Source organism: Lithobates pipiens, unplaced genomic scaffold (assembly GCF_037356315.1).
Source record: "Lithobates pipiens isolate NorthernLeopardFrog02 unplaced genomic scaffold, aLitPip1_a1.2 Scaffold_16, whole genome shotgun sequence".
NCBI classification, from domain to species: Eukaryota; Metazoa; Chordata; class Amphibia; order Anura; family Ranidae; genus Lithobates; species Lithobates pipiens.
Window position 1 is genome coordinate 249,197,872 of NW_027507748.1, and position 22,473 is coordinate 249,220,344.

General features: G+C 44.9%; 1 protein-coding gene across 3 annotated transcripts in view; it reads left to right on the top strand.

Moving 5' to 3' along the window:
• Positions 1–22,473, top strand: part of MDM4 (MDM4 regulator of p53) — a 207,819-nt gene that overhangs the window by 179,605 nt on the left and 5,741 nt on the right. For all 3 annotated transcript variants that reach the window (XM_077481257.1, XM_077481259.1, XM_077481258.1), the window contains one exon: positions 9,554–9,706. In XM_077481257.1, coding sequence (XP_077337383.1) covers positions 9,554–9,706 — 153 coding nt within the window. The remainder of the gene's footprint in view (positions 1–9,553; positions 9,707–22,473) is intronic.

Consider the following 22,473-nt stretch of genomic DNA (forward strand, 5'->3'; position numbering starts at 1 on the left):
AGACATCTATTCAGGTATGGACTCATTGGCTCATACTCTTTCCCAAACATATACCCTGCTGAATATACCAAAAGATCTGCCGCAACTGTCATGCCTGGCCAGATGGGATAGAGACCTAAATTATACATTCTCAACGGTACAAAGACAACGCATTATTACTTTTGCTCTTAAAACCTCCATGTGTACTAAAATGCAAGAGACAAATTTTAAGTTGCTTTCCCGTTGGTACCTTACACCTACCAGATGGCATAGATACTTTCCCCTTTACCTCAAATCATTCAATCAAGAGTCCAACATATTACACAGAAGTTTACAGAATACCCGATCCCAGAGGAAGCTGCATTCTTCCTATTCCACCATTAAAATATGCCTACCAAAACATACAAAAAGTCAATAATACGCCACTTGTTCAATGCAGCAAAGGCGTGCATACCCCTCTTTTGGAAGCAGCTCTCCCCTCCAACCATCGCACAATGGTTATGCAAGGTAGAAGAGGAGGAAAATGGAGGATTTAATCCTCACAGAGCAAAATAGGCAAGAGACCTACAAGAAGACCTGGTACACATGGAGTATCTTTTTCTATTCAGATGAGGGACAGCGTCTCCTAGGGACACAAAGCACCTGAAGACCATCATATCTTAACCCGCCCTTACGCCCCCCCCCCCTTTCTGCTACATTGCCTTTTCGTTTACCCTTAAGAAATGGTGGAGGAAGTTTGGGGAGAGAGGCCCTACTATGTTATCTATAAGTGTATGGTTGTCGGAGGGTGTATACCCAACCAAAGACAAATCCTTGACCCATCTTTCAATGTTATGTGCTGTGATGTACATTGTAAGGTAATAGCTTACAAAACATATGGACTGCATAACCTAGACTCTGTATACCCCCTTTATTTGTACTGTGGGGACCTCTTCCCCTTTTTTTCTCTGGAGTTGAATAAAATATATATTTGAAAAAAACAAAAGAATGTAAGGGCTGATGCCTTGTCAAACAATTTTCCTCCACTTCCAAGTGGAAGTCGGTTCCAGTTCCCGTGATTCCTCCTGATTGTATCTTGGCTACGGTTCGCACCAGTCTTCTCCTTTGGGTGACAATTCTTGCTGCTCAGGTCCATGCTCTGCCTGAGAAACCTTGTGACCGCTGCTTTGTCCCAGAGCGTCTCCATACTGCCATGCTTCAGACTTACCGTTCTCCCAAGGCAGCTTACCATCCTGGGAAGAATCAACTTATTTGAGCAATTTCCCAACAATTCTGGTGGCCTAGTCTACTGGCTGATGTAACTGCCTTCGTAGCTGCCTGTTCCGTGTGTGCTCAGAGTAAGACTCCACGACACCTTCCAGTGGGCCGCCAACAACCCATACCCAATTGAGAGAGGCCCTGGACCCACCTGTCTATGGATTGGAGTTGCCCAATTCCCAAGGCAACACTGTTATCCTTATGGTGGTTGACCGCTTCTCAAAGATGTGTCATTGTATTCCACTTAAGAAGTTGCCTACTTCTAAGGAACTGGCTTTCATTTTTGCTTACATGGGCTACCCAAGGTGATTGTCTCGGACAGGGAAAGTCAGTTTGTCTCCCGGTTTTGGCGAGCCTTTTGTGTACAGTTGGGAATTCAGCTTTCTTTCTCTTCTTCGTATCCCCCGCAGTCTGAGGCTGCAGAGTAAGCCAATCAGTCCTTGGAGAAATTTCTACGTTGCTATATTTCTGAGCACCATAACTGGTCTAACCTATTACCATGGGCAGAGTTTGCACACAACAGTGCCTTGAATTCTGCCTCCCGATTGTCTCCATTTATGGCGTATCATGGTTTCCAACCTTCCATGTTGCCTGGCTCGTTTGTTCCACAGAGTATTCCTGTGTTAGAGGAGCATCTCCATGTTCTTTGTTACACTTGGGTACAAGTCCAGGAGGCTTTGCATCATCATGCTAATGATAGGTACAGACTCCATCTGACCGCAGACGCATGCCTGCGCCTTCCTACCAGGTTGGGGACAGGGTCTGGCTGTCATTTTGCAACCTCCGACTTGTTCCCTCACTGAAGTTTGCACCTTGGTTTATTGGGCCTTTCCGTATCATTCGCAGGATTAACCCAGTGACCTTCCTCATGGTATGCGCATCTCAAATGTGTTTCATGTCTCCTTATTGAAACCGTTGGTCTGCAACCGATTTACCACCTCTGTGCCATATCCTCACCCTATACAGGTTGAGGAGCATGAGGTACAATCCATTGTTGACTTCCATAGGTTCCGTGGGCACATACAGTACCTAGTGCATTGGAAGGGGTACGGTCCGGAGGAACGCTCCTGGGTTTCATCCTCAGACATACATGCCCCTGTCCTCCTCCTGCGATTTTCATAGACGTGTTCCCTTCTTGGTGGCTCTCCGAGGGAGAGGGGTCATTGAGGAGGTGCTACTGTCAGGGCTGGCTTAGTCCTTCCTTCTCTGGGCTGGCTGCTCAGCTGTCGGCTAATTGCCAGCTCTCATCTCTCTCCACAGTTACCCATCTGTTCCTGATCCTGCCCGTCTGACCTGCCTACTTAAGGCTGTCCAGCTCTGCCTTCGCCTTGGTCACATCACAAGAAACCATCTCCTGCGTTCCTGTTTAAAGACTGGCTTACTGACGTCCCTTCTGGCTCCTTATCCTGCTTGCTGTTCCTCCACTTGGATCCCCGACTTCTGGCCTGGCTGATTACCCAATATGGTTATTGAACTCTGGCCTGGCTGACTACATTCGATTATTGGACTCTGGCTATGCTTTGACTACGCTTACTCTATTTACCTTTTTATTTTTTACTAATAAACAAGTGTGATTTAATTGTACTTCTGTCTCGGTCTGGTTAATGGTTTCTGACACTTTTCTTCTTACATTCAAGGCTTACTTTCTTGCCAAAGAGTATTTTTGTTTCATCATAAAGTGGAGCTGAACTATAGGGAACATTTAGAAAAGGCTATTTGTGCCTAAGCCGTGCTTAGGCACAAAAAGATTTTTATTTTTCGCCTAAATTTCTCATGACAAATAGCAGAGCACTCTTGGTAATGTAAAGGTGCCAAGTCACTCCTGTACCTACAGCTTCTAAGCCACATACAATGGCGAAAATAAATAGTTATTTGATCCCAGCAGATTTTGTAAGTTTGCCCACTTACAAAGAAATAAAGGATCTATAATTATCATAGGTGTATTTGAAGGGATAGAGACAGAATTTCAACCAAAAATCCAGAAAAAACACAATACAAATGTTATGAATTGAGTTGCAGTTCCGTGCGTAAAATAAGTATGTGACCCCCCTACCAACCAACAATAATTCTGGCTCCCACAGACCAGCAACAGTGCTCCTAACAACTTTTGTATAAAAGACACTGGTTCACAGAATCTCTCTCTTCCATTCAAACCTCGCCAACGTGGGCAAGACCAGAGAGCTGTCAAAGGACATCAGGGGCTCGATTGTAAACCTGCACAAGGCTGGAATGGGCTACAAGACCATCAAAGAAGCTTGGTGAGGAGGCAACTGCTGGAGTGATTATGGAAGAAATACAAATTTACCATCAATCGCCCTTAAATGGCGCTCCATACAAGTTTTTGCCTTATGGGGTAAGGATGATCATGAGAATAGTGTGGGAACAGCTCAGAACTGCACGGGGGGAGCTTGTGAATGAGCTCAGCGGCAGTTGGCTACAAGTTGGTGCATACCTTTTGTTCAAGGGGTTCGGCACATGGCTCCCCCGGCATGCTCGCCACTGTCTCCGTGTGCTCTAAACCTGGTGCTCTCTGTACTTCAGAAGCCACTGTTCGAGTACATTAGGGAGATCCTCTTACTCATGCTCTCTCAGAAGGTGGTCTTTCTAGTGGCTATATTATGTCCACTCGGCAAATTTCTGAGCTGGTGGCCTTGTCGTGTAAGTCTCCCTATTTGGTTCTCTACAAGGATAAGGTGGTGCTGCGTCCACATCCCTCGATTCTCCTGAAGGTGACATCTGTCTTTCATCTAAATGATATTGTTCGTTCCTTCCGTCCTCGACCGTCTCACCCCGATGAGGTTGCCTTACACTCTTTGGATGTGGTTCGGACTCTCCTTGTGTATCTGTCCGTTATGGCTCCTTTTCAGAAGTCGGATTCGCTGTTTGTAATTTTGGCTGGCCCGAGGAAGAGCCTGTCGGCCACTATTTCTCATTGGATCAGACAGACTATTGTCCAGGCTTATGCCATTAGGGACTATCACACCAGGGCGATTTAGTGCTTTCTTGGCTTACCAACATCGAGCGTCTGTTTCTCAAGTGTGTAGTGCGGCTAACTGGTCGTCTCATCTGTGCACACTTTCACCAAGTTTTACAGGGTTGCTGTTTGGGCATTTTTGAAATGCATGTTTTGGCCGCAAAATTTTCCTGGCGGCCCTCTGAGGTTTTTGGCCCCCATTACCAGGGGTTTTGTTTGGGTGGAAGTTTTTTCCTTTTTTCAGTGTTCCCACCCCTCGTTGTGGCACTACTTTGGGACGTCCCTAAGGTCACGAATGAAAGTGCTGTGTCAGTCAGTGAACGAAAGAGAAAACAGTTTTTTTTCTTTTCTTCTATTTGCCGTAAAATCCCTTTTTCTGAGTTCATTGACTGACATGGCACCCACCCCTCCTGTTTGTGTTTTGTACTGCTTTGTAGTGAAATGAGATGCCTGTAGCAGAATGGGGGGGTCACTACCATCAAGTGCTGTGCTTGTTCTTTTTTTTTTTTTTTTTTTCTGCCTGGTCCTACTCCTGAAGGTGGTGATATAACCCTAAGGTCAAGAATTGAAGTGCTGTGTCCGTCAATGAACTCAGAGAAAGGGATTTTACTGTGAGTAGAAAAATTCCCCCCCTACAAATCGTTTTCTTTTGGTAGTATGTGATCCCCACTGTGTTTGTTTTTTTTTTTTTTGTTTTTTTGTTTTTTTTTTGTTTTTTTGTTCTATAAACAAAGATCGACCAAAACAATATTTTTTACTTTCTGCTATAAAACATAACTGAATGTCATAAAACTGAAAGTCTAGTCTCGAACGTGGAACCGTGCGGTATGCTGTATGTAGCCTGAGCTACATACAGTTTATACCGTGGGACATGGTTCAGGACAAGAGACCCATATTTATATAAAGTGTATCCAAAGCTCAGCTTTAATGATACTTAAGGCCACCTTGATCTTTACTCCCAGTTGGAGCAGATTCTCCCGTATATCCCCACAGAAGTCAATTACTAACTTCACACCAGGATATAGTATGGTTGTGTAGTAAATACACCTTGCAGCCAGCTTCCTGGCACTCAGCAGCATGAAGATAACTGGACCAATGACCCCCCAATCTTTCAAGGCTTGGGCTTCAATAGCCAAGTTGTCAAACTTGGTGATCATAAAACAGGGTGCAGTATTGGTCCCTGAGACAGTAGGTCTGGCTGGACCGGAAGAGTCCAAGGACTGTCCACTGCCAGATTGACTATGTTGGCTTACCAAGCCCTGGGCCATGCCAGGGCTATCAAGATTACTGGTGTTATCTCCTCCCAGATCCTGCACACGAGGCAGCAGTAGTTGAATTGGGGGTGAAAGATTAGGAAGAACTGGTCCAAAGGTGTTACCAGGGCACATACCCCTATTGCTAGTGGGTGTCTTGTACTAGACACAAAACTGTCCAATTTGTTTTTGAACCTGGATGCAAACCGATCTACATCTGGAGTTTTTCTGACAGATTGCAGAGAATATCTTGGGCTACAGAGACCACTCCCCCGGCAACTGTTGATGACTGAGAAAATTCGATTGCCAGTTCTCTACCCCTGGAATGTGTACTGACATCAGAGATAGCACATGATGTTCCGCCCAAGACAGAATGTGGTTCATCTCTTTCTGGATCACATGACTCCTAGTACTGCCATGGTGATTGATATGCCACTGCCATGGCATTCAGACTGAACCCTGATTGTAAACCCGTGCAACTGGTTCGTCCAAGATATTGATGGGCAGTACTGACTTCTGCAATGAGCAAGTCCCCTGGACTGCGGCCATCTCCAGCACAGCACCCCACCCAGAGAGCCTGGCATCAGTGGTTGGTATCCTCCATACCACCAGAAGAAATTACCTTCCCCTCTCCAGATTCCGAGCAATCAACCACCCATTCACCCTGTGGGACAGCGACATATGGCCATCTAATTTTTAGACTTATTTAAATAGACAGACTGTTCCTCTGCAATGGTCTGGAGTGATGTTGCCTTGAACGTAGATACCATCTTCCTCAGCAACCTCATGCAGAGACATATTGAAGGGTGCCTTTTGGCTTCTGATATTTTGCACCTGATCTCCCAGTGCCAAGCTCTTTTCCAGAGGCAGAAAAACTCTAATCTGAACTGCATCTCTGACTGACCTCAAATACTCCAAGCACTGCGTGGGCCCCAGAGCTGACTTCTCAAAGTTGAGGATCTAGTTTAGGCGTTGGTATATGCACTGCAAGAGCCACATTTTTAAAGTCAAATGTACCCACAAATCCGCTAAAGAGAGAATTGAAATTTTAGTTTGTACCCCTGAGAAACCATGGAAATGACTAATTTGTACAGGACCACACCTCCCTTCAAACACTTGAATGTTCCAGTAGTCTCCCCCCCGCCCCCCCCCCCCCCCCCCCCCGGTATGAGTGGGGGCACCCCTTCATAAAGAAGGACTTTGCACCCAGCACTTCCTCTGCCCTTGGCCTTACGACTTGCCTCTCTTGACTCGGGCACCAAAACGGCTGTCTCGAAAATGGGGACCTAGCTGCCTGAAGCCCCAGACAGACCCCTTATAGGTTGGATGCTTACTTTTCCTCTTAAGTGGCTGGAGAGAATTCTTTCCACCCGAGATTTTCTGGATGTATTTATCCAAATCCTTGCTAAACAAGAATTCCCCATGAAAGGGAAAACCTGCCCGCAACTTCTGGCAAGGCAGTGTAGCTGACAAACCCTTTAAAGTGGGAGTTCCGCCGTTTTTTGTTTTTAAGTCAGCAGCTACAAATACTACAGCTGCTGACTTTTAAAATATGGACACTTACCCGCCCAGCGGGCCCGCAATGTCGACACCCGAAGCCGATCTCTCGATCGGCTCTCGGGTGCTGCCACTGCCATCTTCGGTATGGGAATCAGGAAGTGAAGCCTTGTGGCTTCACTTCCCGGTTCCCTACTGCGCATGCGCGAGTCGCTTTTTTTTATATTCGAGTAAAGCAAAGAAAGTGTAAAAAGACAAACGAATTACTCTACAAAGATGATTTAAATTGGCCATTGATGCAGTTCGTAACCTCTTGCTCTGGCATGACGCATTGGCAAGCACAGATCACAGGGTCCTGACTTGCCATCCCAGAGCAACAGTGTTCCAAATGGAGCCAGCGCTAGAAGAAGCATGGCATTGCAGGGAGCTGCACTGCATAAGCCGATGCTTCCTGTATATCTCTGCCTTCTGTCACAGGTATAGTAATACCAATTGCACTCCATCTAGAATAGCAACAGCCAGCAATCTTGGTAGCAAGGGAGATTCCTGAATGGTAGATCATTATTAAAGGTAAGTTTACATGCTAAAATCTGTATACGTAGTCCTTACTGGGCTGCTTTTAAACTGATGCACCTGCGGGTTACCTGGCATAGACTTTTTTTTTTTTTACTACCTGCTGGTTTGGTGCACTTTATGAAAGCTCACCAAAACTCATAAATGCAGGAGTCTTGAGCGGTTTCAGAAAATGCACCACACTTGCAGGATATAATCTAGTTCAACAATGCCACAGGTGCACTGCGCTGCACCCACGGTGCAGGTAAACCTCAGCGCATCAGTGTGAAAGCAGCTTTAAGCCCCTTTCACACAATCGGTCCTGATTACAGTCGGACCCTCCATTCACCTCTATGGAGCAGCAGATGTAAATGGATTTGTGTCCTTTTGCTCCCTCCTACCTCCAATCCGATCTGCTAAAAAAAAAAAAAAAAAACTGTAGGGATCTGTCCTCTTTCGTCTGGGTGGATCAGATTGGAGGGCCCATAGAGTGGAGCAGAGTAGACATGGACCTGTCTTCCGCTTTCTTCTGTATCCTGGAACAAGATACCAGTGGGCTTCAGCTGCCCACACTGAAGATGAGGGAGCGCTCAGGGAGACTGCTTTTTTAGAAATGCATAACATTTACAAAACCTAAACACTGAGGTGTGTAAAATAAATAAACACTGGAACACCACTTTAAAGAGCTGGAAGTTTAGTTTACCTCTTTGAATGTGGCCACAGTAGTAAAAGTGATACCAGACCAGAAGGAAGAGAAAATGGCAGGCGCACAGCCAGGGAAAACTTCCAAACATATAAACTGAATTTCTAGGTCAATATGCACTCATTGGTCACATTATTATGTAACCTTTTCAAGTACTTGGTAACACAAATTACTAATCAACCTATCAAATGGCAGCAACGACTTTCTGAAGTTCAAACCGAGCATCAGAATGGGGAAGAAAGGGTATTTAAGTGACTTTGAACTGGTTGTTGGTGCCAGACGGGCTGGTCTGAGTATTTCAAAAACTGCTGATCTATTGGGATTTTTATGAACAACCATCTCTAAGGCCGACACATCTGCAGCAACTGCATGATGATGTCATGTCAATTTGGACCAAAATCATTGAAGAATGTTTTGAATTTATGCCACGAAAGAATGAAGGCAGTTCTGAAGGCAAAAGGGTGTCCAACCCAGTACTAGCAAGGTGTAACAAACAAAGTGGCTGGTGAGTGTATATCCATGACTGATCACACCATCCATTGCTTTTTGAGTGACTGTGCCCCAGAAACAGAACAAGTAGAGGTAATCTTTCAAAGTAATATTTTTTCCCAGAACAGGTATTTCCATTGGAAGATTTCCCCTTACCATTTTATTCTTGGTACAACTGTAACATTTTTGTTTTTCCCTTGCTTTCTTTTTCGGTGACAGTGGTCATTGGTACATGTAGAGGGATGAACCTCCTCTCTAAGGACACTTAAAGCATTAAAAACTTGACCTTCGGCCTAACCCACCCCCACCTTTTTCCAAAACTTAAAAGAAAAAAGTCTCTTGCCTATAGATACTTAAATACCTGCCATATCCAGTTTTGTAACCCAGAGGCTATCTAGACTTTTTGTGCATGTCTAAAAGGCAATCTTCTAATTTAGTCATATCAAACTCACTTGGTGCAACATATCTTTTTCTTCCCACATAAGGACACCTTTTACACATCCACTTATTCTTGCTTATTTACTTCTACAAGTTGAAAGAATTCAAGCAAAGACACCAGCAAGTCTATAGCCTGGCTGACGACATATTCGTAATTCCCCAACAGAACTGATTACTTCTGATTTACTTTAAGGAAACCAGTGCTCTCCAATTCTTGCTACTGACAAACATCACTAGCATTTTCCACCCCAAGGTATTATTGCACAAGGTCTACCCAATACAGCCTAAAGTGAGGATGTCTACTATGAGTAATACATATCTCAACATTTTGGAAAACATCTTATTTTGTTCTAGTATGCGTTATTAAGCATATGACCTTTTTAGCCTAACAAGAACCCTCTTATGTTGCAGGATATAGATACAGCCCTTGTTTCAGACACAACAGATGATTTGTGGTTCTTAAATGAAAATCGGTCAGATCAGATTAATGTAGAGGTGAAAATGGAACATACAGACTCCCAAGATAGTGAAGATGCGGATGTAACAGAAGAAGAGAGTAAAAAAGTGAGTACTTTCCTCCAAACCAAAATGCCATATATGTATTCAGTAAACAATATTTGTTTTTTTTGTTTGTTGTTTTTTTTTGTCCATTGATTTAAACAGGAGTTATTATTATAATGTTTACCTATATAAATGTGGATGGTCTTTTCCAACTTCAACTAGAAGTTAATTTCCCAACACAATGGAGAGGTCCCTGAAAATATTTATGCCAGGGTGAATAGTACTCCTTACATTCAAATACTGTATTTATTGGTGTATAACACGCAACATAATTTTAAGAAGGAAGTTTCCGGAAAAACGCTTTCCACAGCCCCCTGAGTGCAGCCCTGCCCAGCACACGGAACCCCTGCGCGCATTTGGCAGTTTATTAGAACTACACTTGTTATATAACCTAGAAACTAGAATTTCAAACCAAACTGTGTATTAAATAGGACTACTTTCTGCGGGTGCAGTGGTCAATGAATAATGCTTTCAGATTTCAGGCAATCACTATATTATAGCTGACTTGTTTGACACCCTGATTGGTTACTGATCATTTGTGAGGCCTGGAGCTGTTAGGGACAGGGGGTTTGAAAGCTTTTCAGCTGTGTAGTGTCAGCTGCTAGCTATCAAAAGGAAACATAAACGATCAAGTCTTCATGGTGGGGCACCATGCAAAAGGAATGTTTGATGTAAAAAATTGTGGCAGGAAGGAGTTTATTAGAACTGCACTTGTTATAACCTAGAAAATAGAATTTCAAACCAAACTTGAATAACTTTTGGGCAGAATATAGAAATGTTGTTAGTTTAAAATATTTTCTTATAATTGTCTAGAATCATTGAAACACAATCATCCAAATACAAACGTTTAAAATATCATTTAAATATTGCATCTCAAACAAAAATTTATTTCATAGAACCAGTGTCTCCTATTTTCTTCACTTGAATAAATCGGTATATTTTATATATATAGGTACAGAAGTATAATATATAAATGGGGAATTTTATGTGACATTTATTTCAACAGTTATATTTTATAAACATTTAAAACACAAAAAATATCAATAATTGTTGTTTGAGAAAACAGATATAGGCTAGCCTAGAATATTATATAAAATGCGTAGTTGAAACAAGTGACGCAAAGGTGTCGGCAGTCAACAATTTACAGGTAACGACATCCTATAGAGGGAAAATGCTTCACGTATTAGACTGAAGCTGTTCTCAAGCAGCCATAAACAAAATAGAGTTTAACCACGTCAGCCCTGGAAGGATTTGCCCCCTCAAAGACAGGCCATTTTTTGTGATACGGCACTGTGTCGCTTTAACTGACAATTGCGCATTTGTGCGATGCTGTACCCAAACAAAATTTATGTCCTTTTTTTCCTCATAAATCGAGCCTTCTTTTGGTGGTATTTGATCACCTCTGCGGTTTTTATTTTATGCGCTATAAACAAAAAAGTCAGTCAATTTGGGGGGAAAAAAAATTCTTTATCGTACATCATGGCACAAAGAGCACCATAGTAATCACTATGTGGCTATATAGGCACCTTCACATGATGGACACTGGTATACCAAATACAGGAAGTTCACTCCCTATATAACCCCTCCGCCTACCAGGCGTACCTCAGGTTTTTTTGCCAGTGTCTAAGATGTTGGTCACGAGTGAAGGTGTGCTCTGAAGAGCTCCACTGGAGGGATCCTTGCTGCATTTAAACAGTTTCCATAGATCGGATCCATCCAAAGTGCTACTGCGGTCAAGGAGGATGGTACCCGGATCTCATATACGAAGCACAAGGTTTTGCCTTTAACGCCTCTCCTTGCAGGGCTGGACCCCGGGACCCAGAGATTTTTGATCATGCTTACATTACCTAAAACTTCTCCTGGTGGGGTGCTAATACAGGTCCAAGGGAGTGGAACCCCGATAAAAAGGGACCCGCTCCTTTAAGGTTTGCTAATGCAGCCTGCCGTGATGGGTGAAATTTGGATCTGTCTGTTACAGCAGTATCCTGCAGCGAGGAAAAGGTAAGGGAACAAGCCTAGGAACTGTAAAAAGTTCACCAATGTTTTTTTCTTCCATGAGTGAAATGTCATGCCTTCACTAGGGGGGAGTAAAAGCACATACCTTAGTACGTTGCTTCTCAGTCAGCTCAGTGTCTCAGAAGCTAGGGGGGATTCCTCATTTAGAACAGTTTTTTTTTTTCAAACAGCATGTTCATTAGCCCCCCGGGGGTTGAAGTGGCTTTCCTATTTTTGTCTTTTCCCCACAGAAGCTTTTTTTAAACTTCCCGCCTCAGCCCTCCCTTCCCTCTCTCTGGGTCTGCACAAACAGCTGACCAAGGACCATGTTAACTAATGCCGTCTGCGTGGACTATGCCTAGGTTAAACCAAAGGGAGGGACATGTTTCATAATGGAGGGGTGTGGCTTAAGGCAGGCGCGGTGTGCGGGCCGTAAATCCACAAGGAGCACACAACGCAGGCACTGGGGACAACAGAGATAGATGCTTCACAGCTAAATCGTCTGGAGTCTGGTAGCGCTAGGGGCATGTAAGGTGGCATGCGGGCATTTCCAGTACAGGAAATAACATACTCGGCACCAAAGCTGAAGTTTATTAGCGGCATTGTTTCTTTTCTTACATCAGGGGACACAGAGCCATAGTAATTACTACATGGGTTATATCAGCGTATCAGGTGCTGGACACTGGCACACCCCTTAAGGCATGAACTTCCCCCATAGAACCCCTCCCACTACTGGGAGTCCTCCGTTTTTTCGCCAGTGTCTAAGGTGTTGGGCACGTGTAAGGATTTCTATACTGAGCTCCATGGGCAGTAATCCTTTGAGAGCCAGCCATCCTGACCGGATCCGTTCTGATGTCTCCGTAATGGACTAAATTAATGGTACCAGGGCCTCGCCATCCGAAGACAGTTTTGCTTGCAATTGCTTTAAGAGCTGGGCCCTGGGCTCCAGTATTTTTGGTAGTAAGGCCAAAAAAAGTTTACTGGCAGGGTCTTCTCACAGGTCTAGGATTGTGGGATTACCTGAGTGTTGCCCTGTTCCTGAAGGTTTCCTTTTAGGGTCTCAGCGCCTACTGTGAAGATTTTTTTTTTTTTAATCTCCAATAAACCCTGCTGCGAAGAAAGGTAGGGGAGATTTTCTCAGGAATTTCTCCTTCCATGTATTGTTTTGTCATGTCTGTGTCACCACTGGAGGCTGTATTGAGCACTCACCATTCTGATACTGGAAACGGCAGAAGCTCCACTCTCCTCTCCAATCAAGCCAGCTCAGACCCTCAGGTATGAAGGGGGTTCTGATCTCTTCCTGGGCCCCCAGATTGGCAATTTTTGATCTATTGAATGCCAGCCAGCTGCCTCTTCTCTGTTGAAAGAGCAAGGGGGCGTGGCTAAACTGCGTCTGATGCCGGCCACACGTGGAGCAAATATTTTAAGCTATACAGGCGGTGGAGGGACAAAGCAGTGGTTGCTGGTCAGGTTTGGTGACACAGGCATTCCCCTTTTGTTGACAACATTGTACTGTATAGCTAGGACTAATAACAGCTTTTTTACTGTACTATAGCCTAGCATGTGTAACATTCTTTTTCTGGTAGTGCCTCTGCTTTGTACTGTAAGCTATGAGTGGCAAGGGGGCCAGGAACTCCTCTAAGGGTTCTAAGGGGTCACAACAAACTAAGACCCTGTCCAAAAGAATGTCATCCTTCTCTGAGAGTGTTACAGCCGGTCAGATTGAGCCATCAGGGGAAGCGGTTATTGCAGTCACTCAAGATGCTTCAGCCCCTGAGGGCTGAATTACATGTGAGGTATTGTCCTCTACCATCGCTGGCTTAGAGAAAAAGCTTGATGCGATTTATTTATTTATTTTTCCCTTCAGAGCGGGGTTAAACGCAGTAGATCCCCATAGAGTGCTCAAGATCCTCCTCTGGAGGTTCAGGATGCCCGAGATCAGGCAGATTTTACTAGAGATGTGGAAGATACTGGCTTATCCTCTTCTGAGGATCCTAACACGGAAGGAGTATCACCGCAGGAGAGCTTGCTTGTGCACGCTCTCACCAAGTTGGTTCGTTCAACTTTTTTGCTGATGATCCCATCTCTAAGTTCGGATCATTAAAACCTCCTCTGGCGGGGGATGCCTTTCCTATCCACGCGTGGCTAAGAAAGCTTATGTAGGTAGTGGGAGTGTCCAGATAAACAGTTTTATCCTCCTAAGAGATTCGCCAAACTGTATCCTATGAAAGAGGATTTCTATAAGAAATGGGGGATTCCAGCGGTTGATGCTGCGATTACCTCTGTAAATAAGAACCTCATATGTCCGGTTGATAATGCGCTCATGTTAAAGGATTCAGCAGATAAGAAGCTGGAGCACCTTTCTAACAACCAGATGGCTCTAGCAGGTTCAGAAGTGCAGCCGGTTCTGGCCACAATGGGAGTATCCCAGGCCATTAAGGAACAGTTTGAGGAGATGCTTAAATTTTTACCTGTTGAACAGGTTCAGCAGTACGCTGATTTAAGACGCACTGTGTTTCAAAGTAGATGCTATGAGAGATGTGTCCATTCAGATCTCTCGTCTGATGTTGGGACTAGTGCATTCTCACAAAGTTCTTTGGCTTAAAGAGGAAGTAAACCCTGATGAGTTTACTTCCCCTTTCATTCCCTGCAAAGGTAAAGCATAATGGACTACTATGCATCGCATAGTAGTCCATTATGTGTCACTTAACTGACACAGGAGCCAGCGAAGTCACAGCTGTCCCCTGTAGTCTGGCGCATCCATCTTCTCTGTGGGTCTCGCCACTCCGGCGCTGTCATTCGGCGAAGCCGCGATGACGTCACTCCCGCACATGCGCACGGGAGCCGCCACGCGTGGCATATCGCCGTTGATCGCGGCGCGCTCAGTGCGCTGCTGTCTACGGCGCATGCGCCGTAGACAGTGGTGCCTGTCTTTCGGCAAATATCTCCTAAACCGTGTAGCTTTAGGAGATATTTCTTGGACCTACAAGTAAACCTTAATCTAGGCTTACCTGTAAGTCAAAGTGTGTTGTAAGGGTTTACAACCACTTTAAGAGTTGGTCAGCCGAAGCACTGTGTAGCCAGTTTCCCTTTTCATGGTGAACGGCTATTTGGAGAAGATTTGGATAAATACCTACAGAAATTTTCCAATGGCAAAAGCTCTCTGGTGCCAGTAAAGAAGAAATTAAAAAAAAATTTCATTTAAGCGGGCCTCTTCTCCTGTATCGGGGACATCAGCCTCTAGCAGGTTCAAGGGGGAAACCCCAGGGACAGCACCAAGGTCAGAAAAGATCTCTGGGAAAGAAGCCCACCGAGCAGAGTACTAAAGCCTCCTTCTGAAGGGGCACCCGTGCTCGCTCGGGTGGGGGGAAGGCTCCTGCAATTTTCAAAGATTTGGCAAGAGCAATGTCAGGCCAAGTGGGTGGCTTCTGCGGTTTCTCTAGGTTACAAACTAGAATTCCGAGTTTTACTGGGTTCCCACAGACCCAGAAAAAAGCTCTCCTAGCACTAGACCATCTGCTAGCCAAGGCACTCATATCAGAGGTTCACTTAAGAGGAACAGGGCACAGGTTTTTATTAAAACCTCTTCACAGTCCCGAAAACAAACTGGGATGTAAGAACTATTTTAGAGCTCAGAGATCTAAATCGGCACTTGAGCATCGGATCCTTCCGCATGGAGTCAATTCGGTCGGTAGTAGCCATCCTCCAAGGAAGGGAATTTTTGGCTTCAATCGATATCAAGGATGCCTATCTAAATGTGCCAGTATTAACCGCTCACCAGACGTTTCTACGCTTCGAAGTAGAAAACAGACATTTTCAGTTTGTGGCCTGCCATTCGGTCTAGCCACAACTCCTCAAGTATTTTCAAAGATTCTGGCTCTTGCTTTAGACAGAGTAAGGGCGCAGGGCATAATGGTCCTAGCCTATTTGGACAACTACTCTTAGTAGACCATTTGGTTTCCAGGTTAGACCACGGTCTGGTGACAACGGTAAACTACCTGGAATCTCTAGAATGGGTTCTCAACCTAGAAAAATCATCCTTGAGGCCATCAAGGAGAGTACAGTACCTGGGACTAATCATCGATACCAGGCAGGGAAAGATATTTCTACCTCCAATGATTCTATTGTATCAAAGGTTCTATTGTAGAACTAATCCATCTCATCAAGGCAAAGAAAAAGCCTTCCATTCGGTTGTTCATGAGATTATTGGGGAAGCTGGTGGCCTCCTTCGAGGCCATCACTTAGGCACAGTTTCATTCAAGATTGCTACAAAGTGCAATCCTGTCAGCCTGGAACAAAGGGGTTCAGGCCTAGATTTTCCAATTTAGCTTGCTCCCAACATACGTCAGAGCCTAAATTGGTGGCTGATATCCAGCAACCTTCAAAAGGTAAGGTCATTTCTACCTGCCACCTGAAAGGTAGTAACCACGGATGCCAGTCTTTTAGGCTGGGGAGCGGTCCTGGAAGAAGATTCTGTCCAGGGAATGTGGTCCAGGTTAGAAAGGCTTAGTACCTTGCCTATCAATATCTTGTCTTTAAGAGCCTGGATGGTCAGACTGAAGGGCTGTCCTGTCAGGATTCAGTCCGAAAATGCCATGGCTGTGGCTTACGTCAATCACCAGGGGGCACGAGCAGTCATGCAGCCCAGAGAGAGGTGAATCACGTTCTGTCTTGGGCAGAACACAACGTCCCTTGCCTATCGGCAATTTTCAATCCCGGGATAGAGAATTGGCAGGCGGACTATTTGAGCCGTCAACAATTATTTCCAGGAGAGTGGCCTCTTCACCCCGACATCTTTCTTGCGATATGTCAGAGATGAGGTACTCTGGACGTGGACCTGTTCGCATCCAGATTCAACAACAAAGTCAACAACTTTGTGTCAAGGACAAGGGATCCGCTAGCTTGCGGAACAGATGCATTAGTCTTCCCATGGGATCAGTTTTCTCTGATCTATGCATTTCCTCCAGTTCTGCTACTTTCCACGTCTTCTTCGCAGGATCAGGCAGGAACAAAGGAGGTGATTCTTGTGGCCCAGAAGGCCTTGGTTCGCCGAGATCATAAGGATGGCAGTAGGAGTTCCCTGGAGTCTGCCATTAAGACCGGACCTTCTTTTGCAGGGTCCAGTATTCCATCCTACCTCACAGATGCTAAATTTGACGGTCTGGCTGTTGAGACCCACATCCTAAGGGATCGTGGTTTATCTCCTTCAGTCATATCTACCTTGAATAATGCCAGGAAGCCAGCTTCCAGGATCATTTACTATAGAGTCTAGAAGGCATATGTTGCCTGTTGCGGGTCCAAGGGTTGGCAACCCAGGAAATATGTTATAGGTAGAATCCTTGATTTCCTACAGATGGGATTAGAGATGAATCTGGCCTTGAATACCATCAAGGCCCAGATCTCGGCCTCCTCAGTGTTCTTTCAATGGCCTTTAGCTTCTCACTCTTTAGTGCGTAGCTTTGTGCAGGGGACAACACGGATCAGTCCTCTGAGCAGGACACCCCTAAATCCTTGGGATTTGAATTTGGTCCTGTCAGCTTTGCAAAAGCAGACTTTTGAACCCTTACAGGTTTTAAAAATCCTATTTTTTTGCCAGACTATTTGCTCAGCGAGTTGTGCATTTACTTTTAGTACCTCTGCTTTTTGTACTCGGCACTATGGCTTCCAAAAAAGACACCACAAAGATACCAAAAATCCCACCCCCGGGCGCTGGGAACGGCAGTCGTGCCTCCACACTGTCATCCTCTCCTGAGATACCACCTATGGCAAGCCAGGGTGAGTCATTGGAACCACTTGGTGGTGCAGCTGCTTCTCACATCTCAGCCCTTGTATATGTGACTAAAGATGCATTTTCCTACGCCATGCAGGGCCTAGAAGGAAGATTAGCGGCTTTAATCGCATCCTCCATCCAAAAGGATAGGAAGAGTGTTAGATTGCCCTCCCCCACCTCAGACCCTTTACCAAGGCAACAGTGGATACGGGATGAGGTGTTACCCTCAGGAGATTCAGGAGGAAAGACAAACTGATTATTTCTCTGCAGTGGAGATAACGGTGGATGAACCTTTCAGCCTCGCAATCTGAAAAATTTCTGGTACAATCTCTTACGGAGATGGTTCATTCCACGTTCAAGCTACCCCTAACGCAGTTAGCTGAAAGTTCTGTTTCTTCTTTAGGTTCCTTGAAACCTTCAGAGCCTTTGCATGCGTTTCCTGTCCATGCATTACTAGAACAGCTTATTTATGCTGAATCGGATCACCTGGATGAGCATTTTCTCCCTCCAAAGAGATTCACAGCACTCTATCCCATGGAGGAGAAATTCACCGAAAACATGGAATGTACCAGCAGCTGACGCTGCGATTTCCAGTGTGAATAAAAGTCTAACTTGTCCAGTAGACAATGCACAAATGCTTAAGGATCCAACAGATAAAAGGTTGGAATTCCTGTTAAAATCCTCACTTTCCTTGTCAGGTGCTGTTACTCAGCCCGCAGCCACTGCAATAGGCATCTGTCAGACCCTAAAGGACCAGTTTAGACAGGCCCTTAAGGAGGTTCCTGCACAACAAGCCCAGGATTTGGCCAAACTGCCAAGGGCACTATGTTTTGCCATGGACGCCATGAAAGATTCTGTTCACCAGATGTCCGTCCCGCCTTGTGCTTGTGCTAGTACACATGCATGTACTAGCACAAGGCTCCTGACTGGTTTTCCTTTTCATGGGGATTGGCTATTTGGGGATGATTTGGACAAATACATTCAAATGATTTCTAGTGAGAAAAGTACTCTTTTGCCAGTCAAAAGAAAGTATAAACCCTCCTTCATTTAAGCGCACTCTTTCTCCTGCGCCAGGGGCATCCGCCTCTGTGACAGCCTCAGCTATCAGACTCTAGAGGAAAGCCTCCGGTTCAGGCCCAGGCACAAAAGAAGTCCTGGGGCGGAAACCTGCAAAGCAGAATTCCGAAGCCTCATAATGAAGGCCCCCCCCCATCAGAGTAGGGGGGAATACTTTTGCAATACAATAAAAGTCTGGCAAAAGGAAATTCAGGACAGATGGGTCATCTCTACGGTGTCTCTAAGGTACAAACTAGAATTTCAGGAGTTAATGCCATCTTGTTTTGAGGTCAAACGTTCCCAAAAATCCAGGGGAAAGAGCAACCACTGTTTTGGGCACTAGACCGTTTACTGGCTCAGGGGGTGATCGTACAAATCCCCATAGAAGATGTCCCTATGTCCCTATATTTCCTGCTCGCCAAAGGTTTCTGCGGTTCAAGGTAGAAGAGCAGCATTTCCAGTTCGTAGCCTCGCCCTTTGGGCTAGCTACAGCACCCCAGGTGTTTACAAAGTCCTGGTCCCACCTCTAACCAGGTTAAGGGCATAGGGCATAACAGTCTTGGCGTACCTAGACAATCTATTGCTAATAGACAAGTCAGTGGCTTGTTTGGAGCAAAGCGTGCGCACTACAACCAGTTATCTGGAAAGTCTGGGTTGGACTCTCAACCTAGAGAAGTCTTACTTAAAACCGCTAAAAAGGCTGGACTACTTGGGTCTGATCATAGACACAGCCCAGAAAAAGGTGTTCTTGCCTCAGGCAAAGATCAACTCCATATGAGAGCTGGTGCGGATGGTCAGGTCAAAGGGAGATCCCTCCATTCGCCTTTGTATGAGGTTGTTAGGAAAGATGGTGGCTTCAAGCAGTTCCCTATGCCCAGTTCCATTCGAGACTGTTGCAAAACAGTATCCTGTCTGCTTGGAACTAAATGATTCAAGCTCTAGACTTGCCAATGAGGCTGTCCCCAAGGGTGTCCCAAAGCCTCAGTTGATGGTTACTAACCAGAATCTTCTGAAAGGAAAGTGGTAACAGATGCCAGGCTTTTAGGCTGGGGAGCAGTACTAGAGAAGACAATTGTCCAGGGACTGTGGTCAAGAACCAAAAGAGCCTTGCCCATCAACATCCTAGAGATTTGGTCAGTGTGTCTGGTTCTAAGGGCCTGGAATTTCAGGTTATGGGATTGTCCTGTCAGAATCAAATCTGACAATGCCACAGCTGTGGCCTATATCAATCACCAAGGGGGCACCAAGATTCTTGCAGCACAGACAGAGGTGAATCATATTCTAACTTGGGCAGAAAGGAATGTTCCGTGCCTGTCGGCAGTCTTCATTCCGGGTATAGCGAATTGGAAAGCGGCCTACCTGAGTCGCCAGCAGTTATTATCGGGGAAATGGTCCCTTCACCCTGACATTTTTCATGCTGTTTTCCAAAGATGGTTAACTCCGGACGTAGATCTTCTGGCGTCCAGATTCAACGTTTGTAAACTTTGTGTCCAAGCCAAGGGATCCACTTGCGTGCAGAGCAGATGCGTTGGTGACCCCGTGGGTTCAGTTCTCACTAATTTATGCATTCCCCCTATTCAGTTGCTGCCACGACTTTGCAAGATCAAGCTGGAAAGAGAGCCAATAACTCTGGTAGCCCCAGAATGTCCTGGTATGCAGAGATCGTAAAGATGGCGGTGGAGGATCCATGTTCCCTTCCACTACGGTCATACCTACTCTCACAGGGGCTGCTATTCCATCCTACCTTACGAATGCTAAATTTAACAGCTTGGCTATTGAAACCCACATTTTCCAGAACTATAATATTATTGAGTTTGGAGGGCTTATGTTTCCTGGTTTGGATCCAAGGGTTGGCACCCTCGGAGGTATATCATAGGCAGAATTCTTGCCTTTCGGCAATTTGTGGTAGAGATGAAATTGGCCTTGAGTACTATTAAGGGCCAAGTCTCAGCTTCATCGATCTTATTTTAAAGACTGCTTGCTTCACATTTCCGGAGTTTTATGCAAGGGGTGATATGGCTTAATCCACCAGTTATATCAGCTTTTGAGCCCTTGGGACTTGGACTTAGTTTTGTCATAGTTACAAAAAACACTATTTGAACCGATACAGCATATTCCCTTCCGACAAGAAAGTTGGTGTTCTTGGTTGCTATATCCTCAGCAAGGAGGGTTTCCAAATTGGCTGCTCTTTCTTGTAAAGAGCCATACTTAATTATTCATGAGGACAGAGTGGTGTTGCACCCTCGTTGAGGTTTTCTACCAAAAGCGGTCTCAGGTTTTCACCTGAATCAAGATATTGTCCTGCCATCATTTTTTTCCCCAAAACCATGTTCCAGGGAAGAGAAGTCACTACATTGTCTTGATGTGGTGAGAGCAGTCAAGGTCTATTTGACGACCGCTCAGATCAGGAAGACTGATGTCTTATTTGTACTGCCAGAGGGTCCTTAGAAAGGACAGGCAGCGTTGAAATCCACTGACGAGAAGTATATTCCGCAAGTTATAATTCAGACTTATGATTTAAGGGGTAAGATTCCACCTTTTCAAGTCAAAGTGCACTCTATCAGGGCAGTTAGTGCTGATTGGGCAGTGTGTCACCAGGCCTCCATGGCTCAGACCTGTAAGGCCGCAACTTGGTCTTCAGTACATACATTCACCAAGTTTTCATGTGGATACAAGAAGACATGAGGATATCTCCTTTGGACGCAGTGTGCTGCATGCAGCAGTATAGATTCTCAAGTCTGGAGGTGCACTACGGGTTGTCTCCCTCCCCTCAAATAGTATTGCTATGGAACATCCCACATAGTGATTACTATGGTGCTCTGTGTCCCGTGATGTACGATAAAAAAAAAAATAGGATCTTTATAACGACTTATCTGTAAAATCCTTTGCTTAGAGTACATAGCGGGACACAGAGGTCCTGCCCCTCTTTCTGGGGTTTAAGTATATTGCTTTGCTGCAAAAATTGAGGTACTCCTGGTAGACAGAGGGGTCATATAGGGAGTGAACTCCCTGTATTGGGTATACCAGTGCCCATCACCTGAAGGTGCCTATATACCCACATAGTGATTACTATGGTGCTCTGTGTCCCGTGATGTACTCCAAGAAAAGGATTTTACAAGTAAGCTGTTATAAAAATCCTATTTTTTTTCTTTCTTTTTGCTATAATACATATCCAAAAAAAAAATATTCATTAGTTTAGGCTGATATATATTGTACATCTTTTTGGATAAAAAAAATTGCAATAGGCGTATATTGATTGGTTTGACTTTGTGCAAAAGTTATTGTGTCTACAAACTATGGGATAGATTTAAGTACTTTTTTTTTTTTTTTTTTTTTTGTGGGATTGTGGCAGACAAAAAAAAATATATATATATATATATATATATATATATATATGTACACATAGATATAGATCAGTGCTATAAAAATGCATTGATCAATGTAATAATGACACTGGCAGGGAAGGGGGTAACACTAAGGGCCAATCAAGGGGTTGTGTTCCCTAGGTGTGTTCTAACTGTAGGGGGGGGGGGGGGTTACCAGGGACATGAGAGATCACTGTTAACAATCACTGGGAGCAAAAGATCTCTGACATGTCATCTGACAGAATGGGAAACTGCCTTGTTCTGCCTCTGTTCACAGCGATCGAGTCTGCCGGGCCCGTGTGCGTGCCCGCTATCTCCTATGCAAAGACCAATGTACACCTACGGCGGTTTGCGCAGGAGAGCCGACCTGCCACAGTGTAATGATGGCAGCTAGTTGGCAAGAGGGTAAAGTGGTAATAAACGCAAAACCAAAAATGTAATATTACAGCTTACCAATTCTTAGATGTTGGCTGCATTCATTTTCTTTTTTAGGCTCTTTCCCCTCTGTTTTCACCTGGGGATCTGGCCAATAAAACACATCCTATATTAGAGTGTCCCCCCACTCTGGATTAAGGAGTACAGTG